Below are 21,385 nucleotides of genomic sequence, written 5' to 3'. Positions count from 1 at the left end.
TTGTTTCCTTGCTTAGTGGCAAAATGTTTTGAGGAAGGTGTATGTATCTAAGGTATATTGCACCCAAGTGAACATGAATTCTGCTTCATCAGCGAATATTCATGTTGGCTTTTTAACATTCCAAGTTACACATCCCGCAGTTTAGCACTGTTGAATTTTTTAGAGAAGACTTAAAACAGCGTTCTTTTTTTACCCCCCCTTTTTTTGAGGAAGATCAATCTGTGGGGAATGTGAAGTGTTCACTTCAGAAGAGGTCTGATTTCCAGTGTTTAAAAAGATTCTTTCTTGCTAATGAGTCTCGATAAATTTCTAGGCTTAGTGCTTTCTAATCCAAAATTCAGATGCAGCTCTTAACGGTGAATATTTAATAAGTAGTCTCTTGCAATTAAAATTAAGTACACAGAATGCAGTAGCTGGTTTTTTTCTTCCCCTGGTAAAGTATACATTTAAAATGCTGACTCTTCATCTTGAAGTTCAAGCCGAGTTAGGCCATCTATTTACCCTATGATGCTGGCTTGATAGAAGAATGGGAAAAGCTATAAGCCATGTTGCCTGCAAGGTTATTACTTTGATTAGATTGGGATTTTTTTTTAAAGAAGCAAGCCAGAAATTGTATAACGTTCCACACTCCTTCCTTGTCCCTGCTTCCTTGAATCCATGTTTCCTACCCAAAGTCAATGTCCCTAAGATGGATTTCTTATTGAGCACTTCTCTACCATTTGAAATGATGGTGTTTTGTCCCCTAGTCGCTGAATATTTGACATGGTAGTGATCTTATGTAGTAGAAGTAATGCTTTCTTTCATGTTGTATTGAGATGTTTGTAACCTGCCCTGGGACTGCATGGTGAAGGGTGAGCTTTAAATATAAGTCAGTAAGTGGTTTTTTTTAAAGAATCGGCAGTAAAAAGAAAACGTATTAGAATTAGAAAAAAGAACAAAGATTCTCTGAATAGCCATTAAAGGTAAAGGTAAAGGGACCCCTGACCATTAGGTCCAGTCGTGACCGACTCTGGGGTTGCGCGCTCATCTCGCTCTATATGCCGAGGGAGCCAGCGTTTGTCCACAGACAGCTTCCGGGTCATGTGGCCAGCATGACTAAGCCGCTTATGGCGAAAGCAGAGGAGCACATGGAAACACCGTTTACCTTCTCGCCGGAGCGGTGCCTATTTATCTACTTGCACTTTGACGTGCTTTCAAACTGCTAGGTTGGCAGGAGCAGGGACCGAGCAACGGGAGCTCACCCCGTCACGGGGATTTGAACCGCTGACCTTCTGATCGGCAAGTCCTAGGCTCTGTGGTTTAACCCACAGCGCCACCCGCATCCCTGAATAGCCATTAGTTTGACATAAACATCCCCATTTTATCTGAATGTCTTCTAACTTGTCCACATGCACAGATGAGCCCTTGAAGTATAATTTTAAATAAGACTGTAAGATCTCCTAAAGCCAGAAGGAGAGGTAAATGATTTGAACTAGTGGCTAATGTGTGCTTTCTTACCTGCAAAAATAAAACATGGCTTGCGAGGGAACAGGATATTGAACTTGTCTATAAGAGAGGGTGTGTTGATTAATCTTTGAAACTGATTAGCAGCAAATGTCTCTTGGTATATTTAGTCATAAATTAAATTGCTTTCTAATGGGACAAATAATGTATTCTGAAGAGTACAGACTCCTGAAAAAGAAATGCAGTCTTGACATCTTAATATCCTAGCTCACTACTTTGCATAAGGTTAAATATTGAATTCTAGAGATTGCATCTGGAGCTGATACAATATCTGGGAAACTTTGTCTTTCTCCAGCTTATTGTTTCAACAGAAATGTTTAGCTGGTGTCAGGGCTGGTCCAAGATATTTTGTAGCCGGAAGTAAACAAAAGGATGGTGCCACCTATTCAAAATGCAGAAGTTGTTTGGACTAGCTGTTGGATCTGTTGTCAATAATGCCATGGAAATAGTGTTCTGTGCTACGCTTGAGGGTAGCATGCTAGCTAGGGATCAGAGAGCAAGGGTGTGTTTCACACAGCTATTTTCCAAAACCTCACTGCTACTTCCTGCCCCCCAACATCTTTCTCTTGAGGTTGCTGCCTAGTGGCTGGCCCTGTTTGGTGCTGAAAATGAAATGTTCCAATAATGGGAACTTTTATTCATGTCTTTGGCACCACTGTAACCGATAAAATGTTGGATCTCTGTGAGAGAGACATGAGCCCAGATGAACCATGAAGCTCGCTGGCCGCCTTTGGATGAGTCACTGACCAAGTTCAGACATAGTGATCTGTCTAATTATGACCCCCCCCCCCCCTGCACACTTGCTCTTCCCTTTGGTTGTATGTCATAATGCAAATCTTCCAGGTTTTGTTAAACCACAGCCACCCATTACATTTGGATAACAACACTGATATAATCTCTACTTACAAACCAGAATATGAAATTGATATGAAATCAGTTTCCCAATTTGGTTGTAATTGGAAGTTTAACAAATCCTGAAAGATTCCCCTTACAACAGATGAAAATCCCCTTAAAATCATTGTTCGAATAAGGCTTGGTTTATTAGACCAAGTTGGTTACATTTGAAATTCACCATTGTTGCCAGGCCTGCTACACCTGTGGATTCTTCCTTTTTAGGTCTGGGGTGTGACCTCTTCCTTTTCACAGACTGACATTATAAGGGTGGCTTATGAAAGATAAAATGGGGCCATTAAGTGCTGACCTGGATAATAAGTCTATCTTTTTTTCTTTGACTTTGACTTCAGATGAAAGATTTTAAAAAGTGGTAGCTAACTGCTTCACGTTCATATGCAGGACTTTCCTATGAGTCCATTCCTTGGCTGTGTTTATGCGAAAGACTTAATAGAACAGGAAACGCGAGGATCCAGTAAATTGAGGAAATGGCTATCCTTTGATTTAGCTTTTAAGTTAAGCAGTTTTTTACATTGATAGCTTCCTTTTCCCAGCCTTTTTATAACTTGTGTGCAATGTTTCTAAACTAGTTGAGTTCTCATACTACCAGCATAGTCTGTAACACTTTATACAAATAGCTTTGCAGAAACACTTCCTGCATTGTATACACCAAGCACATAGGCTTGATTACTTAAATCCAGATGAGTTTATTGATTTGCATCAAAGCTTTTTATTACTTGTTGAATTGTTTTGTACACTACACTTCCCCTACTTCATAGACTGTAGCCTTGTTCTTTTGAAGGTTGTAAAAGTTCTTCAATAGATCCCTGAATCATTTCACTTAATAGTATTGGTACTTTGCCATGCATACACAAATACTTGCTTAATTTACATTAAGTTTCTTTTATCTTGTCTCCTGGGGTGTGATATATCAATCTTGTCCAAACTTTGTCAGGAATGCTCTGGTGTGCAACATATGGTTTGATTGCTCTGAAGCTTTTCATTTTTCATCAGCAGCTATTTCTCACTTTCATTTTCTTTTCGAAATGTTTTAAGCACTCAGTCCGAAGTCCAAAATGTTTAATCTACTGAGTAATAGGACTGCAGGGGGGGGGGAATCCTGATCTACCAAGACAAATACATTCCCTTTTAAAAATACTGTTGATTCCCATTGGGATGTGTTTGGAGAAAGCATATTCTGGTTGCAAGCCAGAACTGTTGGTCACAATTTTTTAGCTCCTCTCCCACCAACTCTCCCATCCCCCTAGCTGGCATTTTCCTTTCATGGGAGGAGATGCATACATTTTTAAGACTGCTCTTTTTGTGTCTCCAAAGTGTTGGGGACAGACTAAATTTGCTTTGAAGAAGCACCACTTCTTGATTCTGACCAAGTCTTAAGTGGCCCACTTCACTTTGGGCTGTGAAGCGAATGTGCACACAATGACCCAGTATAATTCCTCAGTGCGACTTAGAATATATTAGCACAGGAGCCATAGCTAGTTTGCTCAAGCTTCCCTATCTATGGTTTGGGTTACACATTCTTTTTGTAAGGCTATATATGGTCTCTGTTCTAGCCTGTTATATGAAGTGGAGAAACTATTTACAGGCATCTCAGACTGGGAACTTTTTGGAGCTATCACCTCTTAGAGTAGGCAATGCAGTGGTACCTCGGGTTAAGTACTTAATTCGTTCTGGAGGTCTGTTCTTAACCTGAAACTGTTCTTAACCTGAAGCACCACTTTAACTTACTGGGCCTCCTGCTGCCACTGTGCCGCCAGAGCATGATTTCTGTTCTCATCCTGAAGCAAAGTTCTTAATCCGAGGTACAATTTCTGGGTTAGCAGAGTCTGTAACCTGAAGCGTATGTAACCCGAGGTACCACTGTATTGGGTTAGATCTTGGGTCTCCAGCTATTTTTGGACTACAATTCCCATCCCTGACCACTGGCCCAGCTGGCAGGGGACCCAAGTTTGGGAAACCCTGGTCTCGTTAAACCAGTGGAATGACTTGGAATAATACACCACATAAATGGAAGAGAAATGCAATGCTATATTGAAGTGAATGCTTTCTTTAAAAGAGGAACAAAATGGATGGGGGAAAGTGAATTAAATTCCATTTACAATTGCACTGGAGAACCTGTGTTTTACATTGAACGCACAGGCCCACTTTGAGTATACATGCCTGGTTCATAAAATATGGATTATGAACCCCCCAAAGAGTTGGGGGTCAAGTGATCTGTTTGTTTTAAGTCAGAGGAACTGTTTGTTTTAAGTCAGAGGAACTCTGGCTTAAAACCAGGATACCTGCACCAAAGCCAGTGCAAGATGAGAGAAATAGCCATGGTTTGCGAAACACTTAATTTGCATCAGAAATGGGCCATAGAACAATTTTCAAGGGAGGGAGAGTTTTTAATGAACAATTGGTAAACAAATTTTCTACAATTTAAAATGTGTGTCACTTTCTAGGGTTACCTCCCTGCAAATATAGAACGGAGAGAAGGCACTTTACAAAGGAAACGGAAAGAGTATTTTGCTTTTGTGGAACAATATTATGATTCAAGAAATGAAGAAACTCACCAGGAGACATACAGACAGGTGAAGGAACTGAAAAATGTCTTCAATTAAAGGAAATTTCACATGCATTCCAATGCCTTTTTCAATATTACATCACATCATTTCTGAGAGTGCCCCTGGCTTCTACTGAGCTTCTCATTCACCCTTCCAGGCACACAAAGAGCAATGGGACCAGGCTGTCCAGCTTTTCCTTTCTGTGGCTAACTTCCTTTTTCATTCCTTTTTTTTCTCAATTTATAGTTAACCTTGGATACAGATATGGCCTTTGCATGTTTAGCGCACTGGTTTCCAAATCTTCTGTCTTCATGGAATACTTTGCGCATTGACTTTGGGAACCCCTGGGCAGTTGCCAGTGTGAATCTTGCGCATTTAAAATACTGGTGCAGCCTTTCGTAGAGGTCAATTTGCACGGAGCACTCACTGGCTAAGGCAGCTGGGCTTCTCCAGTCTGCATCTTGGAATGCACCTGACATTCTCCTGCATCTGAACCTTGTTTAGAAAGTGTAGTGAGCAAACTGTCTTTCAGGGAAGTCTGTTGGCCATTATTGGTCCTCTCCCTGTGAAATCCCTATTCTAAGATTCCTAGGAACATAGTTTAAAAACCATGAAAACAATGGAAGGGAAGGGATAATCCAGACCTTCAGGAAGCCTTTCTTGAGGGGCTAATAGAAGGGACACTGGAGAGCTAATGCATCTTGTAAAATATTACAAAACCAATCCTGTTAGCCAGATGTTGCCCTGTAGACTTGATCTACCATTTACTTTGTGGGTATGTCTTTAATATTTGTGTTGTGCTTTGTCTGCATTTTGAAGGAGTTTGTGCAGTACAAAAGGGAAATGTTAACCTACGTACTCCCCATATTCAGAATTACCATTGATTTTTTTTTCCTTTATGTGTTAATTCACTGTCTATCAAATGCTCAAATTACTGAGTCCTGTGCAATTCATATGCACTTTAAATACTTTATAAAGGCTTATAGGGAAGGCCTGTAAAGAATAAGGAAAACTGAAAACCTGCATTACTTCACTAGCTTTGTTTTTTTTTAATAAGCAAGTTTAACAATAACATTATAAACTTAGTCATCATTTGAAGGTTTCTGAAAATTAAAAGATTTCTTTTTCAGATTCATATAGATATTCCTCGGATGAGTCCGGAAGCTTTAATTCTTCAACCCAAAGCAACAGAGGCAAGTAATACTGTGAGATAATAAATCTAACTGTCCCAACTGTGTGATTTGCTTGTTTGTGTATTGTCGGAGTACACATTTCAACTTCTATGGAGATGCCATACTGAAAAGTTCTTCTTCTTGGCAAGCAATCTTACACCCATATAAGACAGCCATTTCTGCATTCTTGGGGAAATTCCCTGGGATATATATTTTTTAATGCCCTCAACAAGGGCTGAGCATGCTTATTGCCCTTCAGGAGCCCTAATGTTGACAACTGAAGTTCAGCTGGGGCAAGCAGGGGAAGGCCAATGAGGCAGAAGCTGAAAACTGGTGGACTCAAGCCACAGTTTATAGCCTACTGGAAAGAGGGATACACTCTCCTAAGGCTTGCATTAAAAATGTAAAGGGACCCCTGACCATTAGGTCCTGTCATGACCGACTCTGGGGTTGCGGTGCTTATCTCACTTTATTGGCCAAGGGAGCCGGCGTACAGCTTCTGGGTCATGTGGCCAGCATGACTAAGCCGCTTCTGGCAAACCAGAGCAGCACACGGAAACGGCGTTTACCTTCCCGCCGGAGCAGTACCTATTTATCTACTTGCACTTTGATGTGCTTTCGAACTGCTATGTTGTCAGGAGCAGGGACCGAGCAACGGGAGCTCACTCCATCGCGGGGATTCGAACCGCCGACCTTCTGATCGGCAAGTCCTAGGCTCTGTGGTTTAACCCACAGCGCCACCCACGTCCCATTATTAATGTGGCTTGCATTACCCACATCTAATTTTCTCCCCTAGTTTGTGATGCTGCAAACTTTTTGGGGCTTTGACCCTTTTGATGTGGAAATAATTTGGGAGAGTAAGTATGCCCTTAAAATTATAATTAATCACTCAACCCATGAACTCTCTTATCTGTCTTGGAATGGCAGTAAAAGTAAGTTGGGGAGGCATATTTTCCATGAGGCATCCATCAGTTTAGTTGAACTGGCCCATACAGCACCACTAATTCTGCAGTGCCACTCAGATTTGGGGTTAGATGAACAGTTCCCACTCACCTATCCATGGACTTCAGTAGACTGTGCTATAAAGCAATTGTACTATAGTGCTGAGGCTCAGGGTTAGTTCAGCAAGAAGCTAATCTTCCAGACCCAGATCTTGGCACTACTGGGGAGATAAGTTTCCCAGTTGTCTGTTTTACTGGCTCTCATTTTTTGCAAGTCACAGTCTACTTGATCTCAGTTCTTTGACTTTACAGCAGCAAGAGTTACAAATGTCAACCATAAATAGAAGTGATGCTTCTAATGATTGGTGGTCTTATTTTATGATCTCCTGTATCATCATGACAATATAGCTTCCTAGATGCAACCCCCTCCAGTGTAATGTCTGTGTTGTTAAGGACATATATGTAGAGCAGGGGTATTTTTTGGAACTATGCATAACTCTCCATTGTAGAAAAGCAGCTTTCTGCAACATGGGAGGAGGTGAAAGAGTATCCAAAGTCCTAAAGGACTCGAGTAGCATTCTTGGCCCACTTCCAAATGGCAAACTGCTTTTGAAGCTGATAGGTGTTTCAAAATATGTTTGTTATGCTTTAAAAGAGAAATAGTCCGAAAGGCTTCTGGGTGTGTGCAGGACCCTGAATGCATCTTAAGAAGCTCTTTGACTTTTGTCTATGAAATGTAGGAAGGAGAATAAACCTTACTTGTTGAAAATGGTACATTTTCAACAATTTAAATTTTGTATAAACGTGCAATTTTTACATAGTGCTAGTAATCTTTAAATGTTTTCCTTGAATAATCAATAAACTATATTAACATTTGCTGATTATGTATGCTGATACTCACTTGCATTTCATTATGCCTACATTTTGTGCCTTCTTAGTTCATTGCTTTACAGCTCTTTACATTTCTTCCCCAGATCTTTGAAAGAATTTTGTTTATCTGGGCAATACGTCATCCAGCCAGTGGATATGTTCAGGGCATAAATGATCTGGTTACTCCATTTTTTGTTGTCTTCACATGTGAATATACTGGTAAGAAAAGTTACATTAACATGTATATTATTGTAATCTGAAATTTTAAGAATGTCAGGGTATAGTATCTTTGTAGAGATTTGGGGGTTAAGTTATTAAAAATGTGCTTGTGTATGCAGAATTGCCTGTCAGTTAAATTGTTATTTGAAGTTGTTTACTCTCTCTCTCTCTCTGTGTGTATATATATATATATATGTGTGTGTGTGTGTGTGTGTGTGTGTGTGTGTGTGTGTATGTATATATTGGGGGAGAGGTAATATTTGAAAGCCATGCATTTCAAGAAGAGTTTTTGTGGATTCTTACAGCCATGGTCATATATACATAATTTTATTTGTATGCCACCCTTCGATAGTTAAAACCATGCTCAAGGTGGCTTAAAACATGAAGAAAAATGCATATCCAAACCTAACAAAAGTTGTTGGCATCCATCTTTCTCAAGGGACAGTGGAGTGCCAGGGGTGAAATCAAACGGCTGTGTTAGCAGCACTGGGTGGAAGCCTGGGCAGTGTGTATGGAGGTCCTGGGCTGTCCAGATGACAAGACCCTCCTCTCGGCCTCGCTGATGTGGTCCAAAGGAAAGCAGAGCAATATGTTTGGCACCACCACTGTTGCAGGAGTTGCCAGAAGGGGGCAAATAAATCATAATACATTATAAAATAAAGATACTAAAATTAGTATCAATAACGGCAACAACCTTCCACTCCCCCAAATATTCCAGTTCAAGAGTCTGTTCAGCAGCCTCAGCTTTTGTAGTTGGAGTCAGTCAGGACCCCATCCTCCCACGCCAGGTGGAAAAAGGCCTGCAAGGCAGGGAGCAGGTCTTCCAGGACTCAGCCAGGATGGTCAATGTTCCATCCCCCTTCTCTCCCTCCATCCCTTCCCAGTTTGGTTGTGCTTCACATGCCTCATCAATATAATAAACTAGATTGATTTTGTTTTTAATAGAGGGCAGATTACCCTTGAAGAGTTGAATAGCTGTCCACTTATTTGACAGGAAGGCTTCTCTTTTGCTGTGCTTCAGTTCATAGGAAGTCCTTTCCCCCTCATACTGAGCAGCTAATGAGAATTGCTGTTGCTTGCTCCCCTAATAATCTATTAAGTAGAGTAGGGGGCTACTCTAGAGAGTGTTTACAGTTTCTGCCTCTTACTCCCTCATTTGACAGATAATGAAAATGTTCCTAATGAGCCTAGAACAGTAGGATCTGTGCTGGTATACTTTAGAGTTGTTAATTGAAATAAGTTTAAATGAGATGTGATTAGAGGATTGATATTCCATGTTAAATAGACCATTTAATTAATATAGTAAATACGTTTGTCTTAAGTACTTTACCATCAGTTTACATTTCAAGTATATTGACTGCGTTTTTTCCTGAAATTTGCTATCAACAGACCAGGGTCTGTCTAATGGCCATTTGTCGTAATTGGGGACAATGCCACTGAAAGTGGTTGCTGAACTACCATCAGCATTAAACTTATTGCTGTGTTTGACTGGTAGAAAAGTGTATATCAGGGCACAAGTGTATATACTGTAACTATAATCCCTGCTCCTAGAACTCCCAGCTCCCAGCTGTGGACCACTGGTGCTCTGAGTGCTCTGAGCCTTTTTTGGGCAGCTCAAGTGTACTGACCAGAAACACCTGAGCCAGTTCTGGGCACCTTTAAATAAAAAGAGTGGAAGTTTGATTGGTTCTCTAGTATTGGGTGGATGTACATGAAGTCTGCTTTTGAGAGGGAAATTGCTGGGCTACAGATCTGTTAAAATGCAATCCTAGCTGGCAAGCTCAATCTGCTCAGGAGTATCTGTATTCTGTTGCCATCATAAATCTTCAATGTCGAGGTGGTGCTGTTAAGGGAATCCTCGGAATAATGACAGTTTTAGCAATGCCTTCTCCTGTAGTCATGAGAAAACAGTATGCAAACAGTGGACTGTTGTGAAAAGCCAATCTTTAGCTTGATTTAAAAAATATTTATATAAAAATTGTAATAGCAGCTTATGAGGATCTGCAAGAGCCTCTTTGGGATAAAAGTGAGTGCCTGAGGGTCCTGCTCCTTCCTGCCACTTACCACCTGGCCCAGGGCGGGGCCTGACAGGCCTCACTAGGACAGTTGTTACTGCAAGAGGGGCACAGAGTGTTTTTAAAATGTTTTTTAAAATTTTCCTTTGGGTTTTTTGTATGTGGGGGGTGGGGGTGGGATGGATGTTTGGTTGGGCTTGGGGAATTATTTTTTTATTTTGATGTTTTTGTAATTTTTACATTTTTGTTGTATTGTTTTATTGGTTTTGTTTGTTTGTTTACGGTGTTATTTTGTTCTTAGGGGGAGGGTTCAGGGCTGCCGGGGAGTGGGCCCCAGCCCACAAAATGGCTGGGGCATGTTCCACAGGGGGAGATGCACTGGGACAACCGATCTCGGTGATCACGGGTAGGAGGAGGAGTTACGCTAAGACTAGACCATGTCATTACAGAGGGGGCAGGTTTAGTCGTTGTCTGAGGACTATCCCTGCCTCCGGGTCTGGTCCTGACCGGATGGATACTAGAATCAGCAAGGGATACCCACATGACCTGAAGGTGCTGCTGTGCAATGCCAGGTCAATGATTCATAAGACCACTGCCATCCATGACTTGATCATGGATGGAGGACTTGACCTGGCATGTGTAACAGAGACTTGGTTGGATGAAGCAGATGGGCCTGTCCTTGCCGCTGCTTGTCCACCAGGTTTCTCTTATGCACAGCAACCCAGGTCATGTGGGCAGGGAGGGGGGGTTGCAGTGATTTTTAGAAAGTCATTAGTTTGCACCAGGCGTCCTATTGGGAAGACCCAGTTTTCCGAGTGCATGTTCTGGAAGTTGGGCAATAGGGGCAGTACAGGATTCCTTTTGGTGTACCGACCTCCCCGCTGCACCAAGGATTCCCTGCCCGAGCTGCTTCAGGTCATGGCGGATGTTCTTCTGGAGACACCCAGCTTGGTTGTCCTAGGGGATTTTAACATCCATGCCGACACGACCTTACAAGGGGCGGCTCGGGACTTTGTGGAAAGCATGGCCTCCATGGGGCTGTCCCTGAATAAGTCTGGCCCAACCCATAGCCGCGGACATGCCTTGGACCTGGTGTTTACCTCTATGGATGTTGGTGATCTGACACTAACTAAAAGCGAAACGAAAGAAGTGCCATGGTCAGATCACTTCCTGGTGCAACTGGACTTCTCTGCGACCCACCCCCTCTGCAGGGAGGTGGGACCAATTCGGATGGTCCGCCCCCGCCCCTTAATGGATCCAAATGGTTTCCAGAGAGTGGTAGGGGATGCTTTATCCCATGTTGATGGCCTTTCAGCTGATTCCCTGGTGGCCCGCTGGAATGTGGAGTTAACCAGGGCTATTGACTGTTTGGCTCCCAAGCGCCCTCTCCGATTGCATGGAGCCCGGACAGCCCCGTGGTTTTCCACGGATCTGAGGGCAATGAAACAATCGTTGAGACGGCTAGAGCACCGGTGGCAGATAACTCATTCCGAATCTGACCAGACACAGGTTAGAGCTCAACGTTGAGCCTACCAAGTGGCGATAGCGACGGCGAAGAAGAATTTCTTCACCGCCTCTATTGCATCTGCAGAAAACAGCAGCAGGAGACTTTTTCAGGTGGTTCACAATTTAGCGGAACCACCTGCAACATCGGGGCCCAGTACGGGCCACATGTTCTCCTGCAATGATTTTGCAAAGTTTTTTGCAGATAAAATCGCTCAGATTCGGGAAGAAGTAGACTCCACCGTGGGAGCAGGACCGGGGCGGGAGAGTGCTAGAGTTCTGTCTAGTCAAGTTGAGTGGGATCAATTCCAATCTGTTACCTCCGAGGATGTGGACAGGCTGCTTGGACGAGTGAAACCAACCACCTGTCTCCTGGATCCTTGCCCATCCTGGCTTATAAAAGCTAGCCGGGAAGGACAGGGCGATGGGCTTCATGGGGTGGTGAATGCTTCCCTCCGTGAGGGAGCCTTCCCAGACCCGCTGAAAGAGGCGGTTATTAAACCGCTTCTTAAAAAACCATCTTTAGATGCGGCCACGATGGCCAACTACCGCCCAGTCTCAAATCTTCCATTCTTGGGCAAGGTGATTGAGCGAGTGGTTGCCGAACAACTCCAGGCACGCCTGGAAGAAGCGGACCATTTGGATCCCTTCCAGTCGGGATTCAGGCCTCATCATGGGACTGAAACTGCCTTGGTCGCAATGGTTGATGATCTCCGGCGGGCTAGGGACAAAGGTGAGAGCTGTTTCCTAGTTCTGCTGGATCTCTCAGCGGCGTTTGATACCATCGACCATGACATCCTTCTGGACCGTCTTGAGGGGCTGGGAGCTGGGGGCACTGTCATACAGTGGTTCCGCTCCTTCCTCCTGGGCCGTGTTCAGAAAGTGGTGGTGGGGGATGAGTGTTCAGACCCCTGGGCTCTCACTTGTGGGGTGCCTCAGGGTTCTGTCCTCTCCCCCATGCTTTTCAACATCTACATGCAGCCGCTGGGAGAGATCATCAGGAGGTTTGGGTTGGGTGTTCATCAATATGCGGATGATACCCAGCTCTACCTCTCTTTTAAATCAGAACCAGTGAAGGCGGTGAAGGTCCTGTGTGAGTGTCTGGAGTGTCTGGAGGCGGCTAACAGATTGAGGTTGAATCCTGACAAGACAGAAGTACTGTTTTTGGGGGACAGGAGGCGGGCAGGTGTGGAGGATTCCCTGGGCCTGAATGGGGTAACTGTGCCCCTGAAGGACCAGGTGTGCAGCCTGGGAGTCATTTTGGACTCACAGCTGTCCATGGAAGCACAGGTCAAATCTGTGTCTAGGGCAGCTGTTTACCAGCTCCATCTGGTACGTAGGCTGAGACCCTATCTGCCTGTGGACTGTCTCGCCAGAGTGATGCATGCTCTGGTTATCTCCCGCTTGGACTACTGCAATGCACTCTACGTGGGGCTACCTTTGAAGGTGACTCGGAAACTACAACTAATCCAGAATGCGGCAGCTAGACTGGTGACTGGGAGCGGCCGCCGAGACCATATAACACCGGTCTTGAAAGACCTACATTGGCTCCCAGTATGTTTCCGAGCACAATTCAAAGTGTTGGTGCTGACCTTTAAAGTCCTAAACGGCCTCGGTCCAGTATACCTGAAGGAGCGTCTCCACCCCCATCATTCTGCCCGGATGCTGAGGTCCAGCGCCGAGGGCCTTCTGGCGGTTCCCTCATTGCGAGAAGCAAAGCTACAGGGAACCAGGCAGAGGGCCTTCTCGGTAGTGGCGCCCACCCTGTGGAACGCCCTTCCAGCAGATGTCAAAGTGATAAACAACTACCTGACATTCAGAAGACATCTTAAGGCAGCCCTGTTCAGGGAAGTTTTTAACGTGTGATATTTTACTGTATTTTTGGTTTTTATGTAAGCCGCCCAGAGTGGCTGGGGAGGCCCAGCCAGATGGGCGGGATATAAATAATAAATTATTATTATTATTATTATTATTATTATTATTATTATTAAAAGAGATTAACGTTTGAATGACTGAAACATTGCAGTAAGGAGATACATTCAGCCCATTCAGAAGAACAGCAAAATAGAGAGAGAAAGCTCAGCTAAGAACCAAACAGTCTGTTGTCACATTGACTGCATTCAAACAATAATTCAAACCTTCATGAACTCAACCGTGGACAGACACTGTGGTTTGTGCTTGTCCCTCACCCTTCCTATCTTGTACCAGCTTCATCACAAAGCTCCTAGCTTGCACTGATCCACAGCTCCCCATTGTGCATACAGAGGAATTTTGGCTTGATGGTGGTTACCAAATCAGGGAAATAAAACACAATCTCATCCTGCTTTGGTCACTGACATTAAACTAGAGTTTCATAGTTTGTATACAGTGGCCTGGCTTGCATGTCACGGCAAGCCAAACTATGGCTTAGTGGGACCGCCCCAATGTACTGGCTCCCAGATAGGAACTCACACTTGCTTGTGGTCCTCCCTGGTCCTTTTAGCACAACATGACAGCTAAGCCAGCTAAGCCAAGGTTTGACTTAGCGTATTGTCTGAACCTAGGATCGTGGTTAAGGCCTCTTCTCCTATAACCACAAACTGTAACCGTAGGACACACCTTGCTACAGATTGCGATTAAGGAGGAGAAACCTGAATCAGGATCCCAGGTTGGGAGAACATGCAAAGGCTTTGCTGCTGCATTGTGCTATGAGAACTGGGGAGTAGGTGTGAGTTCCTCTGTTTGTGTAGCCTGGGTAAGCCAAAGTTTGGTTTACTGTGATGTGCAAACAAAACCAATGAGGAACAGAGTTTAAAGTAAGCCAGGATATTCACACGGAAGTCTAGGACCTGGGGAGGGACAAGGCAGGTGTGTGCAGCCACAGTTCTTCATAAACCATATAGTTTCATGAAGTATAAACTTAGCTCATCGTGCAAATTAGGCTGTAGTCCTGTTCTAATGAACTTTCAGATTCCTTCTCATTTAAATGGCAACTCCAGTGTATGTTTCAGAACAGAGCACATGAAGGCTCACTTGTTAACAATTACTCTGTTAATAATAATTACAGTATCCTTGTGACAAGATAAGTAGATTTACATTGGCCCATTGGGATGTAGCAAGGCACTAATGCACAGAATTTGCCATAAGATGCGTTTCAGTGATATAGGCATTTTTTCACATATTCCAATTATGAATTGAAATTGGATGACATTCATGGGAAGAAAAGCTATCATAGTTACTATGTTGATACATTAGATTATTATGAAGCTGACCTTGTAACTATTTGCATTTAATTTGCATTTGATTGCTTTCCATTTCATGTGTCAAGTTGACTGGTCTGCTAAACCCTTATAGAATTTTCCATAATTGTTTGACTTCAAAATTTCTGAAGCTGGGTGTTTAAGGTTTTTGTCTAGTTAAACAACATAAACCATCCTAAACTTAGATTTCATAGCTTTGGAAACTCTATTACATGTGAATTGGACATTGGATGCGAAAGGGTTTTAACATTTTTGAGAGCAAGATCGATGCAGCACAACTTGAAAACTAATTGATGTGATAAATTAGCTTTCAGTGTTGAGAATCCTTAATTGTAGCATGTTATGGCTACTGGTCCCATCACCTCCTGGCAAATAGAAGGGGAAGAAATGGAGGCAGTGAGAGATTTTACTTTCTTGGGCTCCATGATCACTGCAGATGGTGACAGCAGCCACGAAATTAAAAGACGCCTGCTTCTTGGGAGAAGGGCAATGACAGGCCGAGACAGCATCTTGAGAAGTAGAGACATCACCTTGCCAACAAAGGTCCGTATAGTTAAAGCTATGGTTTTCCCAGTAGTGATGTATGGAAGTGAGAGCTGGACCATAAAGAAGGCTGATCGCCGAAGAATTGATGCTTTTGAATTATGGTGCTGGTGGAGACTCTTGAGAGTCCCATGGACTGCAAGAAGATCAAACCTCTCCATTCTGAAGGAAATCAACCCTGAGTGCTCACTGGAAGGACAGATTGTGAAGCTGAGGCTCCAGTACTTTGGCCACCTCATGAGAAGAGAAGACTCCCTGGAAAAGACCCTGATGTTGGGAAAGATGGAGGGCACAAGGAGAAGGGGGCGACAGAGGACGAGATGGTTGGACAGTGTTCTCAAAGCTACAAACATGAGTCTGACCAAACTGCGGGAGGCAGTGGAGGACAGGAGTGCCTGGCGTTCTCTGGTCCATGGGGTCACGAAGAGTCGGACACGACTAAACGACTAAACAACAAATGTGTTATGTTGTGTCTTGCTACTTTATCTAGGGGTTGTACTGTATTAAATTTAAGGATTCCTGTTAAGGTGATACAACTTTGGTCTCTAAGTCTATGATGATACATGGTACATGATCATGGGTGCAATGAGGGAGGAGAAAAAGGAGCATATTGTTTTTCTGCTGAGAAAAGCAGTAAACGTCTGTCTAGGTTTGCTGTGTCTTTATATTTAGCTTGAAGCATCCAAAAATCCACTGTTCCATTGGATGATTTTTCAGGGCATCTAAACTTTAATGAGTGTATAAGTCTCATACATAGAGGAGGCAATGCGTTCACATTTTTAAAAATCCAACACATCTTCTGGCAAGACCCTGCTTCCTGAGGGTACAGGGAACTGAGCCTTGGCAGTTGTTGCTCCCATCTAGTCCTTTAGAGCCAATCCTTTCCCAGTCAACTCAATGAGTTTTAATCACCTTGTTTGGTCTTCTGTTGTAAGACTAAACTTTAAATTCCCCCTTAAATTTTGTATTTTGAAATATATAACATAAAACTTGCAACATAAAATAACCCAACTCCCCGCCGCATGCAACCAGTCGCCGGCACTTCATTTTGTGTTGCTGTTACTTATTCATTTTGTGTTGTTTTAGTTATTGTTAACATTCTTATGAAATCATGGACCTCTTTGAGTCTCAGAGTCTAAAATCTACATACCTTCCAATATTTGCTGGTACTTTTTCTATTGGTATAATTAACTCTTGTTACTGATAGTAGCTTTTGCTGTAGGTGTCCTTATGCTAATAGTCTGAGTGATCAAGTAACAACCAGGATGGCTTCTTAATGGGATGCTTTAAAACCATGTTCATTTTCCCAGGGCAGTAATAGAAAAAGTAGACTCGTATCTCATTCTCTGTTACAACCCTATCTGCTAGCAAAGGGCTTAACCTATTTGCTAATGTTCCATTAGACGCCGAAGCCAATAGAGGACTGATGAGACTTCAGCCTACCACTGTAATAGCTACTTCAAAAGGCTGCACTTGGCTGAGTGCAGGTTATATTTATAGCTTGGTAAGTTGTTGCTATTCAGCACTGTGTCCTTCTGCGTCGCTCTGTTTGCTTAGCCTTGCTGGTGTGCTTGTCCTGTCGGTCTTTCCAGATGTGTAGTGACCATAGTTTCAGTTTATTTAAGCTTCTCAGCCTTATCTGTAGGGATATATTCATGTAGCTACTATGTGACTTGACCTGTTCTGTGGACACAGGTGTAATGGTCTACACCTTCAGGAGCCTCTGGGAATAGAAATTTGCAGTAAGAATTTCCTTTCGTTTTCCACGGTCGTGGTGACATGCTTTCCCCATGGCTGTAGCTCGTTTGACGCGGTCCTTTCATGAACGCATTGCATTCTCAGTGCAAACTCATCCTTGGTGATGGCAGAGCTGCATCACGTGAGGAGAGTTTCTAAAACATCTGAATCGGCCCATAGAGTTGGTGGCAGAAATCCAAGGAGCTAAAATAGCTGGTTTATGTTCTGAAACAATGCACTCCAAGGTGCAGTGTCCAAATTGGGTTTCTGCTGCCAGCGGGAGTCATTTCCAAAGCTGCAGCAACATGTTTTGCTTTCCAATGCCTCTGATCTATAGCATGCAGGAGGCTTGCTGCAGAACATAGCTCTTTTGGGGAGGCATGTTTTTTTCTGTGGCAGTTCAACCAGCTGCATGAAAATGTTGAGGGATAATTTGAACTGGGAGCACGTCCATTGTCATCCAGAAGAGAAACCTGGACCCAGAGTTTACCCAACTTAGCAGATGCATTGTGTTTAAATGATCTGAATACACAACTATACTCAACTGTTCCATCTGAACTCTGGCTTTATAATTACCTTTGCTGAAATATCACAATGTGGCTTTTGCAAATGCAGTTGCTTCCAAATGCCACTCTTTATCAGTCAGCCTCCTTATGTTTGATGTATTCTTCTCATGCTTTCATTGAAATGGTGTTTGATAGGCCTATTGTGAGCATGATGCATGAGAGGTTATGGAAGGACAGTGCATTGTTGCTAATAAAAAAGATGCTGACAAAAGGGATCTAGCATAGCTGCCGTCTTTAAAGGATGGTTTATTGCACCGGTGTCAAAATGGAGAAGTGAGAGAGCACTTGGAGTAACTCCTTTGTCATCTTTAAAATAGATTTCATGAGCGTGGTAGCCTTAGTAAGCATCTCCAAGGGAATTGTGGATGTGAATAACAGAAGTTCTTCAAGTGCTCTCACTTCATTTTAGTGCCTAGTTTGTTAGCGCCGTGGGTGAAGCTCCATGGCAGCTGTATGCAAAGAGGAGCCCCATTACAACTTGTCCATGCATATTGGCTTGGAAAGCAAAGTGCAGTGGAAACCTCTACATACAGGCAGAGCTGATGAAAGCTTTAGTTTCTAAAAATATAATTTTTACACATTGTAGGATTTTGACGTTGCCTACTTCTTTCTTTAATGAAGTCAAGGTTTGGTAAGATAATTAGATAGGTCTTTTTGGTATGGTTATTGTAGTGGTTGTCTACAACTCTAGACATTTGTTTTCCATTCTTGCAGTCAATCAAATGTCATAGTTATTACCTAATATGTGTAATTAGTGCTCCGTGCTAATCATAAGTTAAAATAAGGCTTAGTTTTGGAGTTTCCTATAGGTTTACTCTCCATATTTCTCAGTAAAGCAGAGGATTTAAGTTATGGATAGTTTTATATTAGGAAGCATCCCCCCCCCCCAATGATTATAGTGTGGCATCTTTGGTTTTTTTTACCTCAAACTCTTGTTCTATATAGCACATTTGAGACCACAACTAAAAATCTTGTGTGGTGGTGGGAGAACCATACCTGTGCGCAATTTCTCACTGCTGCTGTTCTTGAAATGGCCAGAGTCCACAAATGTGCTCCCTAGGTTGCCATATTTTCTAGTCAGTGCCAGCTGGGCTTCAGAAGTACCGTATTTTTTGCTCTATAAGACTCACTTTTTCCCTCCTAAAAAGTAAGGGGAAATGTGTGTGCGTCTTATGGAGTGAATGCAGGCTGCGCAGCTATCCCAGAAGCCAGAACAGCGAGGGATTGCTGCTTTCACTGCGCAGTGATCCCTCTTGCTGTTCTGGCTTCTGAGATTCAGAATATTTTTTTCTTGTTTTCCTCCTCCAAAATCTAGGTGCGTCTGGTGGTCTGGTGCGTCTTATAGAGCGAAAAATACGGTACTTGAAAGCAGTAGGACACTTTGCATCTTGACAGTATCTCTGAAGTTGTGTGGTGGTAAAGATGAGCCTCTGTTTTCTTTGAAGCCTGGAATTTAGAGGGTGGCACTTGTCTAAAGTGCAGCGCCAAAGATGAAGCAAGACTTCCTCTCCACAAGGTGCGGGCGGAACAGATAGTAACCACAACTTTAAGGTAGTTAGCACCACCACTATAGAGACATATTATCATTGCTTCGGGAACGACTGCAGAATCTGTGCGCCTGAAGTTGCTGGTTTGCAACTCCCATCAGCTCCAGCCAGTATAGCCAATGCTCAAGGATAATGGGAGCTGAAGTTCAGCAACATCTGGAGGGTGACAGATTCTCCAACCCTTGCCATAAACATGCATCACACAAATATACAGGTTTCCTTACACCAGCTATAGGGAATCTTCCTATCATCTTCCTACTGTTAGCCATGCTGATGGCCTTGATTGGGAGTCAATAACATCCAGAGGACCACAGGCTTCCTATCCTGACATAACATCAGAAATGACCCTAAAAGCCCTAGGTACTTAAATATTATAGGGACGGGGGTTGGCGCTGTGGTCTGTAAAGTGAGATGAGCGCCGCAACCCCAGAGTCGTCCGCGACTGGATCTAATGGTCAAGGATCCCTTTACCTTTCCTTTGCTTAAATACTATTTTGTAAAAAATACGAAGGGGACACGGGTGGCGCTGTGGGTAAAACCTCAGCGCCTAGGACTTGCCGATCGTATGGTCGGCGGTTCAAATCCCCGCGGCGGGGTGCGCTCCCTTTGTTCGGTCACAGCGCCTGCCAACCTAGCAGTTTGAAAGCACCCCCGGGTGCAAGTAGATAAATAGGGACCGCTTACCAGCGGGAAGGTAAACGGCGTTCCGTGTGCTGCGCTGGCTCGCCAGATGCAGCTTGTCACGCTGGCCACGTGACCCGGAAGTGTCTGCGGACAGCGCTGGCTCCCGGCCTCTAGAGTGAGATGAGCGCACAACCCTAGAGTCTGGCAAGACTGGTCCGTATGGGCAGGGGTACCTTTACCTTTAAAAAATACGAACCAACTGTCAGCTTAAGCTGCTATTTTTTCTGTATTTCCTGGCTATGCTATTTCCAGCTCGGTAGCATAAACACAGTTGTACGCAGTATTCTACATGTTGGATGTACCAATTGGAGGTTTATTTGGTATTTTGTTTTCAGTACCTTTTCTTCAATTCACAATCATCCATTGTTCCTCTTATTTTCAAACCCTATCCAGGAGTACATTTTTGTGCAGCACATACCGTATTTTTCGCCCCATAGGACGCACCGGCCCATAGGACGCACCAAGTTTTTTTTTGGGGGGGGGGAAGAAAGGGAAAAAAAATTATTCCCCCCCCAAGGCGCTAAAGCCTGCATTCGCCCCATAGGACGCACACACATTTCCCCTTCATTTTTGGAGGGGAAAAAGTGCGTCCTATAGGGCGAAAAATACGGTATATATGTGTTTTCTTTCCATTCAGGGGCAATGGCTGACTGCTATGTCAGTGTAATATGGGATTGCTAATTAAGTTGGTCTTGAAGAACTCTGAATTGTCCAAAATCATATTAGCAAATTACCTATTTGCCTATATTCTGCTGATTTTACATTCCAGTGCTACTAGAGATGGTTTATATTGTATGTCTGCAGCATCTTAATCAGCGCTAGAAACATCTCATTGATGAAAAATCAGACGTGTCTTTATTCCAGCAATATCATTTTCCTTATTACTGCCAAAATCTCCTCCTCTTCAGGAAATCCAATTAACAAAATTATGATAAATTGGGTTGTTGCTACTCATGTCTGTGGGTTTGTTTACTGCTTCTGCACATTATGTACAATGATGGCATTGCACTATGTGCTTGGATACTATTCATTATACACTGTCTATCTCAGTCCATTTACCCGGTCCAAAGATACTCGCTCCTCTTTTTAAAGAACTATTTTCCAGGCTTCTCCAAGCTTTCACAAGCCATGGCTGAAACAAATAAATGGCCTCGGCCCAGTATACCTGAAGGAGCATCTCCACCCCAATTGTTCAGCCCGGACACTGAGGTCCAGCTCCGAGGGCTTTCTGGCGGTTCCCTCACTGCGAGAAGCGAAGTTACAGAGAAGCAGGCAGAGGGCCTTCTTGGTAGTGGCACCCGCCCTGTGGAATGCCCTCCCATCAGATGTCAAAGAAATAAACAACTACCTGACTTTTAGAAGACATCTGAAGGCAGCCCTGTTTAGGG

General features: G+C 43.4%; 1 protein-coding gene and 1 long non-coding RNA gene across 2 annotated transcripts in view; both read left to right on the top strand.

Annotated features, from left to right (window-relative positions):
* The window catches only part of LOC307226021, a 242,783-nt gene that overhangs the window by 107,932 nt on the left and 113,466 nt on the right, over positions 1-21,385 (top strand). The window lies entirely within an intron of this gene.
* TBC1D22A (TBC1 domain family member 22A) overlaps positions 1-21,385 on the top strand; it is a 121,256-nt gene that overhangs the window by 29,636 nt on the left and 70,235 nt on the right. The window contains exons 6-8 of the mRNA XM_079994239.1: positions 4,860-4,988; positions 6,092-6,154; positions 8,049-8,163. Of these exons, the coding sequence (XP_079850365.1) occupies positions 4,860-4,988; positions 6,092-6,154; positions 8,049-8,163 (307 nt within the window). The remainder of the gene's footprint in view (positions 1-4,859; positions 4,989-6,091; positions 6,155-8,048; positions 8,164-21,385) is intronic.

This window comes from Podarcis cretensis (assembly GCF_951804945.1).
Source record: "Podarcis cretensis genome assembly, chromosome: 10".
Taxonomy (NCBI): Eukaryota; Metazoa; Chordata; class Lepidosauria; order Squamata; family Lacertidae; genus Podarcis; species Podarcis cretensis.
This window is presented reverse-complemented; position numbering and strand designations above follow the sequence as displayed.